General features: G+C 30.9%; 3 protein-coding genes across 4 annotated transcripts in view; 2 read left to right on the top strand and 1 right to left on the bottom strand.

The window, feature by feature from the left end:
* Positions 1-1,180: 1,180 nt before the first annotated feature.
* On the bottom strand, positions 1,181-7,793 carry LOC107457368 (uncharacterized). Its single transcript, XM_016075519.5, has 2 exons — positions 7,630-7,793; positions 1,181-2,087 (listed from the first exon to the last, which is right to left on the bottom strand). The coding sequence occupies exons 1-2, from the start codon at positions 7,652-7,654 to the stop codon at positions 1,444-1,446; spliced, it is 669 nt and encodes a 222-aa protein (XP_015931005.2). The 5' UTR covers positions 7,655-7,793; the 3' UTR covers positions 1,181-1,443.
* LOC107457364 (uncharacterized) overlaps positions 2,821-13,605 on the top strand; it is an 84,096-nt gene continuing 73,311 nt past the window's right edge. For both annotated transcript variants that reach the window (XR_015434791.1, XM_016075514.5), the window contains exon 1: positions 2,821-2,956. The gene's annotated coding sequence lies outside the window, so the exon portion shown is untranslated. The remainder of the gene's footprint in view (positions 2,957-13,605) is intronic.
* Positions 11,866-12,843, top strand: Rpp30 (ribonuclease P protein subunit Rpp30). The gene has a single exon (XM_016075518.5). It carries the CDS (start codon positions 11,925-11,927, stop codon positions 12,795-12,797), a length of 873 nt encoding a protein of 290 aa, XP_015931004.2. The 5' UTR covers positions 11,866-11,924; the 3' UTR covers positions 12,798-12,843.

Below are 13,605 nucleotides of genomic sequence, written 5' to 3' on the forward strand. Positions count from 1 at the left end.
TTCTTCATTCTGACATGGCTGAGATTAGTGGTTCTTAAATGCACATTTCCATGAGCAAATCCATTTCGGGCAAGTCCGCGGCTAAAATTATTTACTAATAAATTTCTTTGTTAATTTATATGATTTTTCCATGTGCAAATCCATTTCGAGCAAATCTGTGACTAAAATTATGCGCGAAACAGGCAATTCATGTTTCTTTCTCTTTTCTGTTTTATATTTTTTTCTTAAATAAATTTTTATTTTCTAAAATTATTTATAGTCAACTTCTTTAAATTATGCAATATAACATTAACTTGCCCACATACATTTTCAGACCCATCCTTGGTTACTAACAAATCAAACACACTTCAGTAATGCAGGAAGAACGCACTTTAATACAAAACTCCCCTATTTACGCTTTTAGCTCAATTTGCGCTTTGTTTTCATTTCTTGCAATCTGGCAATCTTATTACGAAAATATTTTAAATCACTCTTGAAAAATTTCCCGTTCATGTAAGTTCATTTGAATCCGCTACTCGCTTCATAGATTATGTTTTATTCTGCTTTTTCTTTATATTTTATTTTCTGTATTTACGTGTTATTTTTACTAATTGTGTTCTATTTTATTTGTTGTAATATTTTTGTAAAATTTTTTGAGTGCTCCTCACACTATTGTATTGATATGTTTTGCTTTGGTTATATTGATACAATATTAGAAAGCACTCTTTTTTGCGGATATAATCGTGTGGGCTGATAAAAAGATTATACCTTTTATTTTCCGGATTTTTTTAAAACAATTTGTCCTTTATTTCGGATTTTTGTTTTCTTCCAGTTTTTTGTTATTTTTATTTTTATTATTATTTTTCTTTTTTCCCCTTTTCTCATTGTTTTGTAATTTTCCTTTGTTTTATCTATATTTTGAACTTATTTTATGAGTTCTATTTACTTGCAGCTTATGCGCAATAAATAAAACTTATTGTTTTTCTTGATTTTCTTCGTGTTTTTTTATATTTATTTTGCATGCTATATATATATGCGTGCGTGCGTGCGTATATATATATATATATATATAGATATATATGTATACAATAAAGACAAAAAGGATAAAAAGGCTTCATAAAATAAAAGAGAGATTAATGAAATATGTATGTCAGACAAAAATATTTATCTTAAAACTTCAAAATAGCAATAGTAATACAAAGCCACAAAAAAGCATTTATTGACAATTAATATGTTATTGATCAATTATAAATTTTATTTTTAAAAATCACTTGCAGTTATCAATAATTTCATAAAAAAACAATTGTCTCTCCTGGCTCTGTGCTATCGTTTTCTTAGTTGCAGTGAATATGATGCAATCTTCATAAGTATTGAATTATTTGATGCAAAAAAAAACTTTAGACAAAGTGAATCTGTAAGCACTTGAATCAGACAATTCAATTGCAAATGGCATCATCAATTCCTTCAATCATCAAATTTTACTGGTCTCCAAAGGAGTGGATATAATTTATCTCTTACATACATACTGCCATCAGGCTTATGCTTATAAATGGTTACATGTTTATGGCCATAGCACCTGTATAAGCCTAAAACAGTTGCCTCATCTGTTTTGTAGTGCATATCGTGTGGATAATGTAATGATTTTCTAATGGAATCAGCCGCCCTTTTAACATCGCCCATATCTCGATAATCTTCCGTAAAACAACAAATCACTCCATTAGTATCATTCGGCATCTTAGGATATTGTCCTCTGTAACCAGTGGAACATAAAGCAGATGACACGCTGGTGTTTTTGTAATTATCAACAAGAGAGAACATGAACTGCCAAGCGTAATCGTGTTCTGTCATCCCCCTAGCAATGTCAATTCTCGATGAGTCGTGGAACAGCATCCATTTACCTGTAAATAATTCTTCTTCTTCAGATTCATCCATATGTCGTTTGTAAGTTATGGGTCGCAAATCCTCGTCGTCGTCACTCGATGAATCATATTCGCTCGAAGAGTCGCCTTCTATGTCGGTAACTCGTGGATTATAATGAAGATACATCAAGTCTTTCACACTGGAAGGTATAACTGGGTCTTCTGGGAAAAAACTTTTCTTATTCGCCCCTGAAAAAAATGAAGAAAAATTTAACTAATGCAATTTAACTAATTAACTAATGAATTGGCACGCGTTCGTATGTAAAAATTAGTTTGATTACATGCCATTCGCTCTACGACTATCTTTTCAGATATCATGCACTGATTCACTGGCACAATACGTGGTTAAGCCGTGATGGCTCAGGAGAGAGAACGTTTGCCTTCCAATAAGGTGAACCGGGTTTGAATCCCAGCGATGGCTGGTCGATACGAATTCCGCATCCGACTTGCAATGACCACAGTGCTGACATAAAATATCCTCAGTGGTAGACGGATCATGGGTTAGAGTCCTTTTGCCGTCAGGCTAACCATGGGAGATTTTCCTCTCCATGTAACGCAAATGCGGGTTAGTTTCCTCACAAGTCCTCCAGGAAGGCAAATTTCTCCCAATACTTGATCCAGAAGTTCCCTTGTTTTCCAGTTTGGGTTCAAAATTACAAGACTACAGAGTTGAACATTAGTAGTCGTAAACCCTAATGTGACGCTTATCGTCACTTAATTCAGAATCACAATAAAACATTTAAAATAGATTCATCGTAAATTGCAAAATAATTGATTAGATTTAAAATACTGTGGAAACTTCCATTAGTACATAGAACTTAAGCAAATACAAATAAACTCTCTTGATTAAAGTTAAGAAATACGTGTCGGAAAGGGTTAATCAGAAGTCTATAGTCCAAGTTTGATCTCTTGTGTGACCTTTCCAGAATTTAGCAATAGTTTTATCTTGCAAAAAGTTTAGTATAAAAGATCAACAAAAACAGTAGCAGAGAAGTAGAGAGAGTAGAACCGAGTCATTTTTTGAGGTTCACCAACTTCCAATATGAACATCAGTATGGGTAAGTTCTCTCCATGCCAATTAGTTTATTTGTTACCAATCAAAGCCTTTTAATTAATTTGTTATTTAAATTTTGTATTTTATTAAAGTGTTATTAATCTAAGTATTTTAAATAGTTGAAGTATGTAAATTAATTCGACAATATATGCATAAAATAAAACGATCACAGGTTAAATTGATAAGTAGTAGTTTTGTGTCTGTAAACCACCGTAACACTAAAAATTGGGTCAGCTGTTCAACGACGGTTATAAAATAAAATACACAAAAATAAATTACATTGTACTCAGATAAAACCTCTCAAAAATGTTAATTTTTTTTTTCTAAATAGTTATTAAAGTTATTCATTATTGTATTCAATTTGACCAAAATATAACAACATGCACGTTTGTTTTTACTTTAAGGGTCATTTAATATATGAAATATCCATATTCTTTTATTTAATAAAACCGGAGGTCGACGTACGTGTACTTAAAACTATTAGCCCCTGGCAGTATAATTTATATTTGTTTATCTTATTTTACGGCAGTAAAATAGAAATTCGGAACAGTGAAAAAAAAAAATTTTTTTTTGCAACATTTCTTTATACTTACACTTATGTTTTTACTTGTATTACTTTAAAATTTTTGCAATTTTAAGCACACGTTCGCTCACATGTTCACTTTATCATTTCTTGACTCTTAATAAACAGTATTATTAATGTTCATTAGCCGTATATTCCGGTGTAAAGGCAATTTTTCAGACCCCCAAAATTTTACGAAAACCAGGGGGTCGACTTATACACTGAAGTCGGACATTCGTTGATGGTGGAATATCGATGAATTGTAATTAATGATATAGATAAGAATAACTCTCAATATCAATTAATCTCTGTCAAAAATAATTTTTAATACATTAAATACAATTAATTTTGCATTTTCCCTCATCTATTTTTTTACATATAAAGTTTCTATTAATTACGTTCAAAGAAATTTTTTTGCCTTATTTAAGGGTTATGTTGATTTATTTTTCTTTCTTTATTTATTATTTTGCTTTATTATGTCTCATAGCATCTTAATTTAAAGACAAATATCGAGAGAGAACAATGCGAAATATCTTTAATTTGAGAAAATTTTGAATCCTTATTAATATTTTACGGGGTTTTTTTTTCTTCTAATTTTTGAAAGATTTCCGCTTTAATCAGCGGGATTTAATTTTAGATTTCAGGGGAATTTTTTTTCTTCATTAATTTGGTTTTTTCAGCGGTCGACTTATACGCCTGACGTAACATAACAAAAATTTGCTATCTCATATTCAAAAAAAGGGGTCGAGTAGTCCACTGGGATATAGTTTATGTCTCATAAAAAAAAATAATATAAATTTCTATTAAAAAAATTTAAATTTTTAAAAAATTTAAAAAAAAAATCATAAACAAATACTAAACAGTACTAATATCTATAGCCAATAAGATAATCATTCATTAAAATTTAAACTACTTAATATTATATTTACATTTATGGAATATTTTTTCTACATCAAACGAAAATAAAGTAATAAAATACAATAAAAGTAATTTTCAAAAGTGCTTTTTATGAAAATATTACTGTAAAGGTTAAATTGTAAACTGCTAACGTGAAAAATAATAATGATGAAATTGTAAATTTACAGACGTATATTCACTGCACTTTTATTATATCAAAAATGGTAGAGCAGTGTTACTAATTTGAAAATACAAAATTTACGCAGCACTGCTACTAATTTGAAAATGATAATTTATACAGCATTGTGACTAATTTTGAAATTCAAAATTTATTCAGTACTGTTACTGATTTTAAAATGGTAATTTATACAGCAATGTGATGAATTTGAAAATGCAAAATTTATACAGCACTATTGCTAGTTTGAAAATACAAAATTTATGCAGCACTGTCCCTAAATTGAAAATTCAAAATTTGTGCAGCACTATTTCTAAGTCAAAAATGCAAAATTTATGCAGTACCATTACTTACTTGAAAATACAAAATTTATGCAACTTGCTACTAATTTCAAAATGGTAATTTACACAGCAATGTGACTAATTTGAAAATGTTAAAATCCCAATTTACTTGTTTTATTCTCTTGTGTTATTAGGCTTTCATACTTAGAAGTCATCTCTAGTATATAAAAAAAAAACTAAATTTGCCATTTCAAATGGTAGGTGTAATTTTTCTGCGCACATGAAAAATTTGAAACTATGGTAAAATATTTCAACCTTTGGATTCAATGTCTGCCGATAAATACTTTGATCCTCTCAACAGATTTTTATCAGAAAATTCAATTAACTGTGTCTATAATTGCTTTCCTAATCGACGTCATTCATTCCTATCAAATAACTAGGATATGAAATCTTTTTCCTGTAATTTTATTGGAAAGGAAAATTTTATTGAGTTGTCTTGTGATAGATTAAAAAAAAACTATTTTGAACTATTTTTTAATTGACTTCTCGCCATATATTACTAAAAAAATACTGTTTAGCAAATAAATAAATTAAATTAAATTTTTAAAAAAAATCCATTGACTTCTGGCTAACTGTGAATAAAAAAGTTTACGCAAAACAATAAAAAAAACAATTAAATAAAATTTTATCACTTTTGTACAGTTTGTCTGTCTGCGAATTCAATATAAAGTTATTTAAAAGGATGAGAGAGAGAATGCGAAGCCTGATCTAAAATTTTGCTGTCAGGCATAGAAACTTATAATTTCTTTTTTCAATGCGATATACTATTATAATTTTTTTCTCCTTCAAATTTAACGTATTAATTAAGAACCAGCTGCTGTTCTTGTCGTCGGCCATTAAGGAAGAAGGGAGGCGACAGTTCTTGTTGGCAAGAACATCTATTCTACATCTGTTCAGTGGCATCTATGGCCAAGAATTCGACTTCCGCCACTCCCATACGTCACACCCGTTTATAGGGCGGACACATTTATAGAACCATTCATTCAGCCACAGATCGTAATTTTGACCTGAACCAGATAATGACCAATCTTCAATTCAGTAGCCCCAGAGGTATTGATTTGTTGTGGGAACATGGACGACTTTTTAGAATAAAACTCTGAAATTAAAAATAATTTATTTTATTTATTTATTTATTTTGCAATAAAATTTACCTTTTTTGTATGCAAGAAGGACAAATTAAATTTTTTTAGTTTGTTTTTTGCCCTTTTTAAAAGTAGTTTGGCACATGTACACTTTACCACAAAAAGTTTTAGTTTCTCCTTTCAGCCACTAAGAGATCTGTAATTTGCTTATCAATATATTGCAGAACTAAATGAAATAAATGAAATGAAAGTATTACAAATGAATTAATATTGTCTGTTAGAACTGTTTTTTTTAATTCAAAAAATGCATTTTGAAAGTATCACAAAAATGATTAAAATCATAATGCAATACAAATTTATTTACAGAAAAATTTCAAACATAAATTGGAAAATAAAGCATAAAAAAACTGAGATAAGCCTATTTCATTTTCATTCATGCTTTTAACTGTAACAAGCATAATGCGTCTTAAAAAAGATTTTTTAAAAACAAGTTTTCCTAACTTTGGATTTTAATATTTACATCATTTAATAAATTTTAAAAATAATCAGAGAATTGATTTGGTGATACTGTAGTTTATTTTAAGCATTTTTCGAACATCACATCAGATTATTTTTATAGGTCTTTTTGGAGAAAATTTACAACTAAAAATTTAAAAATTACGTATTTATACTTATTTAAAGAGATTTAGAATCCCATTAGTATTTCATCTGAAAAGAGAAGATTGTTATGAAGATATTTAATATTTTTTCTTTTGTTTCTATTTAAACTAAAACTATTTATATAAAAAATTTAAAAAAATACCAAAATTCCAATTTTGGGGGGAAAGGGTGTATTTTTCTTCCTTCATAGAAAAATAAAATTATGGGGAAAAAATTACATACCAAACTTTATTTGCACAAAAAGTGATAATCTTTTTTCTTTTTTTTTTCCTTTTCTATACAATAAAATATCAAAAAAATCAGAAATGCGCATGTTTTTTAGACGATAATTTTGTCGTACAAAGATTATAAACGAACAGCAAAAAAGCACAATGCTAAATTTAGCAGATGAAAGAGATATATAATAATTTTAGCAAATAGTAATCAAATTTTAATAATCATGTACTCATCTCATTTTACCTGTATTCAAGTTCAGAATAGTAAATAATATTTCGCAACTGATTAATAATGAAATCAATTTTGATGAAGATAGTTCTGCACCTGATAATACTTATCAATCTTTTTAAAAAAAAAAATTTGCACTTATAAATTAATAATTTTCATGAATATATGAGTATCCTCAAATCGCGAACTTCTTTGAGGATGCTCCAATGATTTGTCCTCAAATCATGGTTTAAAAATCTGGTCACCTTAGATTTTAGGAAAGGATTTGAGAAATTATGTTTATTCGGTAGGAGAATAAAGGGGGAAACTCCTTTCCGGAAACTGGGAGTAAATTGATAAGAGGATGGGAAAACTCACAAAAGTGTCAAACCAAAGTTAAATTGAGTAAAAAATTAAGAATAGAGACGAAAAAAAATCGAATTTTAAAATTTGGACCGCATGATAGGGAAACTTATAAACAATTTTTTTTGTTGAATGAAAACAAAATAAAATGTAGGAAAAAGTAAAACTACTTACTAACGTAAGCACGAAAAGATGTCATTTTGATCGACGTTACACCTGCTGAAGACACTGATGATAAAGAATTCTAAACCGAAACTTAGAGATAAATTTATTTATTCAAAGAATGAGCGAACAACAACAATCCGACCAGTTGGGTTCGCTCGAAACTGTGCTGTCTGTTGAATTATTTATTCAGTTGATAAGGGAAAAAACCGTATCAGTGACAGCTGATCGGATATAACGTGGTAATTCAATAAAGTCATTTAAACGCTCATCTAGGCGAATCTCCTTTTTGTTAAACTGAAAATTATAGTTTGATTTTTATTTTACTGTGTATATTAAACTCACTGTTGTGAAAGACCTGATCAGGGGAGCCGACTATACATGATCGCTTTTTTTTTATTTTTAAATTTAACTCATAGTGCATATCTAAACTGCTGTTTGTAGAAAATGCAACACCATGAAGGAATCATCAGAATCAAATGAAATTCGCAGCAAATGTCAATTATAGGATATTATGCAAATTAATAAAGTTTCAGAGCCATCGCGCGTGCGTGGCGCGCGCAGCGCCCTCTGAATTGATGCTGAAAGCGTATAAATAAAGTGCTGTAGCGGGACGTTGAAAATAGTCTATGATTATTTGTTAGTGGCAAACGTTTAGTGAGACCTGAGTATGCCTCCACGACGGAAGAATAAGAAATTCAAGCAACTTACGGAGTTTGAACGAGGGAGGATAATCGGCCTTCGAGAAGGAGGATTTTCCTATCGCGCAATAGCAGCTCGTATGCAGCGGAACAGTTCCACAGTGATGCGAGTTTGGAAGCAGTGGACCGACGAGCACCGAACAACTCGAAAAACAGGCACTGGACGACAGAAGGTGACGTCAGAGCGCGATGATCGACACCTGCTCCGCATGGCGGTGAATGATCGCACAGCTTCCTCCAGGCAGCTGGCAGCACATTGGTCTACTGCTACAGGTGTACAATTGTCGGCTTCGTCAATTCGTCGTCGTCTGCTGCGCCGTGGATTGCGTGCAAGGGTGCCATTATACAGGATTCCCCTCACGGCGGATCATCGACGGCTGCGTCGGCAGTGGGCTCTTGAGCACAGAGACTGGCGAGCTGATTGGCACCAAGTTGTCTTTTCAGATGAATCACGCTTCAATTTGTGGACCCATGATGGCCGTGTTCGTGTTAGACGTTATGCCGGTCAACGCTGCCTTCCTGAGTGTATTATTGAACGACATAGTGGTCGAACACCCGGAGTTATGGTCTGGGGTGCGATTTCGTATCATGGACGATCCAATTTGATACGAATTGAGGGTAATCTCAATAGCAACAGATACGTCCGTGAAGTGCTACAGCCCGAAGTCGTTCCTTTCCTTCAAGGCATCCCTGGAGCTATCTTTCAGCAGGATAATGCACGCCCACATGTTGCGCGGACTGTTAGAGACTTCTGTTCAGCACAACGCATGCAACTTCTTCCTTGGCCTGCTTATTCGCCGGATATGTCGCCTATTGAGCACGTGTGGGATATGGTTGGTCGGCGTCTCACTCGTGATCCGCGTCCTGCAGTTTCCAAAGACGAACTTTGGTTGCGCATACAAGCGATATGGAATTCTCTTCCTCAAGCAGATATTCAACATCTGTTTGACTCCATGCCACGTCGTATAGCAGCACTTATTGCAGCGCGTGGTGGCTGCACCAAATACTGATTTCGGACGCTTAATTTGTTTCTTTTGTTTTGAAAATTTCATCATTTATTTGTATCAGTACAAGTCGTTTCTGCATTAAATTTCATTTGATTCTGATGATTCTTTCATGGTGTTGCATTTTCTACAAACAGCAGTTTATATACAATGTTCGCACATGATTATCTACAATGTACGTATGTTTGAACATTCAATGCATGTATCAATGGTTGTATGTAAATAACGAAGCCCCCTGAATAACATTTGATCCAATGATCAGATCATGCTGAGTAAATTTTAAAATTTATTCAATATAAAGACAATTTTTTTACCAGCCGGGTAGAGAAACATTTTCATCTATAGTTTTCGTTGCTTATAAATAAATCTAAAATTTTTATTTTGCTTAATATTAATACTTATTTATTTATTCTTGAATGGTCACTAACATTGTCTTTTATATCCACTCTAAGCGAAATTAATTAGAATTTGATTTTGCTCTAAAATTAATGATAAAAATTGACTGTATTATAATAATTACTAATTTTGAAATAAAATTTTATGTTTACTTCTTTTATTTATGTATTTATTTTAAAGTTTAGAAACAAATAAAAAATACATTTGCACATTTGCAGATTAATTCCATTACCTCATTATATGTATTAGTTTAAGCAAAATAAGTGGGAAAAAAAAATCATATTTAGCATTTTATTAATTAATGGTTATAATGTACAATATGAAACACCGGTGTTTTTTTCCGCGTTAATGGTAAAATCTTTCAAACACGGCTCACTTCGATACAAAAAAGTTTTTAAAATTTGCACTTATTTAAATGAAAGAGAAATAGCTATTCATCGTTGACTTACTTTAATATGCAAAATAAATTTTTGAATATGAATGAAAAAAAATTTCTGCGATTCAAAAACTACTTTTTCAAAAGCTTAAACATTAACTACTAACTACTAAATCCAAAAAAAACTGCAAAGGATTAAACGACAGTATAACGAGATATTGTAATTTTCTAAGACTGTAATTTTCTAAGACTTTTCTAGGCTGAAAATTTAAACTCTTCAATTAAAATCCTCGAACAATTTAAAGAGAAAATATTCGGGGAGAAGAAATTCGAATGGATGGTGTTTTCAATAGAAATGTAAACAATAGCAATCTCGAGCTCGGGACCTACTCTAGTTACGGTTAAAAAGTTCGCAGCTGCTTACTACATGTTATTCTGATAGGCGATTTTTTCAAACGGATAATTTTGTTTTCAATAAAAGAAATAAACTAGATAATTTCTGAGCTCAAATCTGACGTATTTCATAAGATATTAATGTTATTATGTAATTCTGGAAAGTTTGGAGTGAAAATTTGTTTTAGTTATTTTGTTATTTATTATTAAAAAAAGGTGACATGGTTGTTAGAGTTTGAATAACTCGCTTTTTTAGTTGATTTGGCCTCTTTCCATTTGTTTATTACTGTTTGTTCATGTTGAAAGCTGTGCACCATCTTACGTTAGTGTTAACACTTTTAGTATTGTAAACAGTATTGTTAGCATTGTAAACATAAGTAATCAAATGCATTGTTTGCAAGAATCTCAAAACACAATGATGCCAAATGGCTTTAAAATACAACTGAAACAGTAACCCGGAAATTTAGGCAATCCCGAGCTTGCAGCGCTCCCTAGTGTAGAAAACACCATCCATACATAGTAATTTGCGCTTACGCGAGCAGCTGGTCCCAATTACTTAACACTCGCAAGCTTGTCTAGGGTAATCGCCTGCAGTGTGAATGTTCCTTAAGGCTACAGTGGACGTTCAAAAAATTTTTTTTTAATTTTTATGCTACACTAAAACTTTTTTTATAACTTATGTATTCTATCAAGATATGCCCTTGCAAAAATTTTTGTAAAAAATATTTGGACCAATTTTGAGAAATTTAAAATTTTTTAAAAAAAATTTCATCAATTTTAAAATGCTCCCAGCGGCTTAAATTAAAATTTTTTTTTTTTTTTTTTAATATTCTTTTTTTAGAGATAAATGTTAAAAGCTTTATGCATTATATAGGAATTTTCCTAAATTTATTTTAAATTTATGACCAAAAAACAAATTTTATGTAGATTTTTGCTTCGAAATAAAGGTCGTTAGGTACATGAAACCCGATAACTCTTTTATTACTTGTTATAAAACAGAAACAAATGCATAAACTTAATCTAATATACATATAAATGGCTAGAAAAAAATTTCATCTCAATAGGATGAAAACAAAGTCGACTGGAACATTTTGAATACGTGAAACATAACAAAATTTCAATTTTGAGAAAAACAGCTTTTTGTGTAAGAAAAGGGGCGTGGCTTCATAATGTGAAAACGAAACTACCCTATAACTTCTCAAAAAATGACGAAATTTAAAAAAAGAAAAATTCAGTTGAAAAAGCAATGAAACAAGTGTCTAAATATGTCCCAAAAAAAACCCCGAAATTTTTATCAATTTTTGGCAATATAAAGGTCCACTGTAGCCTTAAGCTCTATTTTCACAAGAACAAACTGACGAAGCGTAAGACACTGTAACTTTCACTGTATGATTCATTTGTTTTTGAAACTTCTGTTTACATTTCAAAAATACCGGCATGGATCTTAATATATGTTTAGAACCTGGTGAAAATTATGAAGCTGATGTAAAAAATCTAATTCAACGAGCGTTTGATTTTGGTTACGAATGTATCGCATTGAATACAGTCCTTGATTCATCCGAAGTAACCGGTAAAAAAATAAATATTCCAGAACCTAAAATCGTCGATTTTAAAGTAAAGACATCTAGAAATTTTCGTATATTAACTCGATTAACTGCTGTCATTAAAGATGGCATGCATGTTCACCACATATTAAACTCTCCTATTACCAAGAAATATGACATTCTTGCTTTTCAGCCAGTCGGTAGTAATATGCTTCATAAAGTTTCGGAATTTGATGTTGATATCATCAGCCTAAATTTGACTGAAGACTTTGGATTTCGGCTGAAAAAAACTTTCGTTGGCCCTTTAATTAATAAAGGTAAATGCCTTGAAATAACTTACGCTCCTTGCTTAAGAGATCAAACTATGAAAAGGCGTACCATTAGTAACTCTCAGCTTCTTGTTGAGGTTACAAAGAGTAAAAACCTCATTATATCTAGTGGTGCAACTAAACCTCTTGAGCTTAGGTCTGTCGAAGATGTTGAGAATTTAGGTTTACTTTTTGGTTTGAAAAGAAATGAAGCTCATGCAGCTGTTCGTAAAAATGGTAAGCTTGTTCTATCTCACGCCGGAACTCGATCGAAGACTGGTTGTGGTATTGTATCTATTACTGGAATGATTAATTTGCCTAAACATCAAGGTTGGATAATTAATGCATGCAAAGTTCCTAAGCCATCAAATACGTCCACAAAATTAACTGATAAGCGACGACGAGAAGCTGATTCTAAGAATGATAAATCACGTAAAAAAAATAAAGTTGATAGTTAAAACTTTTTTTGTATTATCACTTATTTCATTAAAATTATGTTGCTTATTTCTAATGATTTCTGTATCGGTGCCTATGCCAAAATAGTTGCCAAGTTTTACTGATAGCTGTGAGACGAGAAACTAATAGAAACAACAGGGGTCTGTCCTGGCCAAATTTGCTACAGTTTAGTGGTACCTAAAAAAATTCAATTTTAGAAAAAACGGTAGTTTCACAAATGCTTTTTCTTAGAGTTTTATTTTGCATCCCGTAACAAATGATTAATCCATATTTTTGTGTTGATTTCTTAATAGTTTTTAATTTTCACAAATTATGTCTAAATTGTTACGAAATTGGTACCTCTCAGTAAAACCTAGACAGACCCCTGGTCAAGGACGTAAACTCAAATGGTAATATTCATACCCAGACTTAGAAAATGAAAAAACTTTCTGTGAATATAAAATCTCAAAAAACTTTCTGCAAGTAATTTATTATCTTCTATAACTAGTTTCAACCTTTTCATTCTCTATTTTCACCTCTTTTTGGCAAAATTTGTTTAAAAATCATAGATTTTTTTAAAATTGTTTTTATTTTTTTGAAACTATATTGATTTGATTTGTACCACATGTATGAGTTTGGCAAAAAAGCTGAAAATAGGAATCTAAAAATGTTATGTAAAAAACAATTTTAAATATTTAAAAAAAATACCTGAAATTTGAGCAAGAAAAAAGTGTATGTAGGAAGCATTTATCCACAAAATGTTAAGGATTTTTAATAAAAAATACCGACATTATATTATTTTATCATTTAAATTGTAGAAATATGAATATC

Source organism: Parasteatoda tepidariorum, chromosome 6 (genome assembly GCF_982258835.1).
Source record: "Parasteatoda tepidariorum strain Cologne lab strain chromosome 6, Ptep-v5.0, whole genome shotgun sequence".
Lineage (NCBI taxonomy): Eukaryota > Metazoa > Arthropoda > Arachnida > Araneae > Theridiidae > Parasteatoda > Parasteatoda tepidariorum.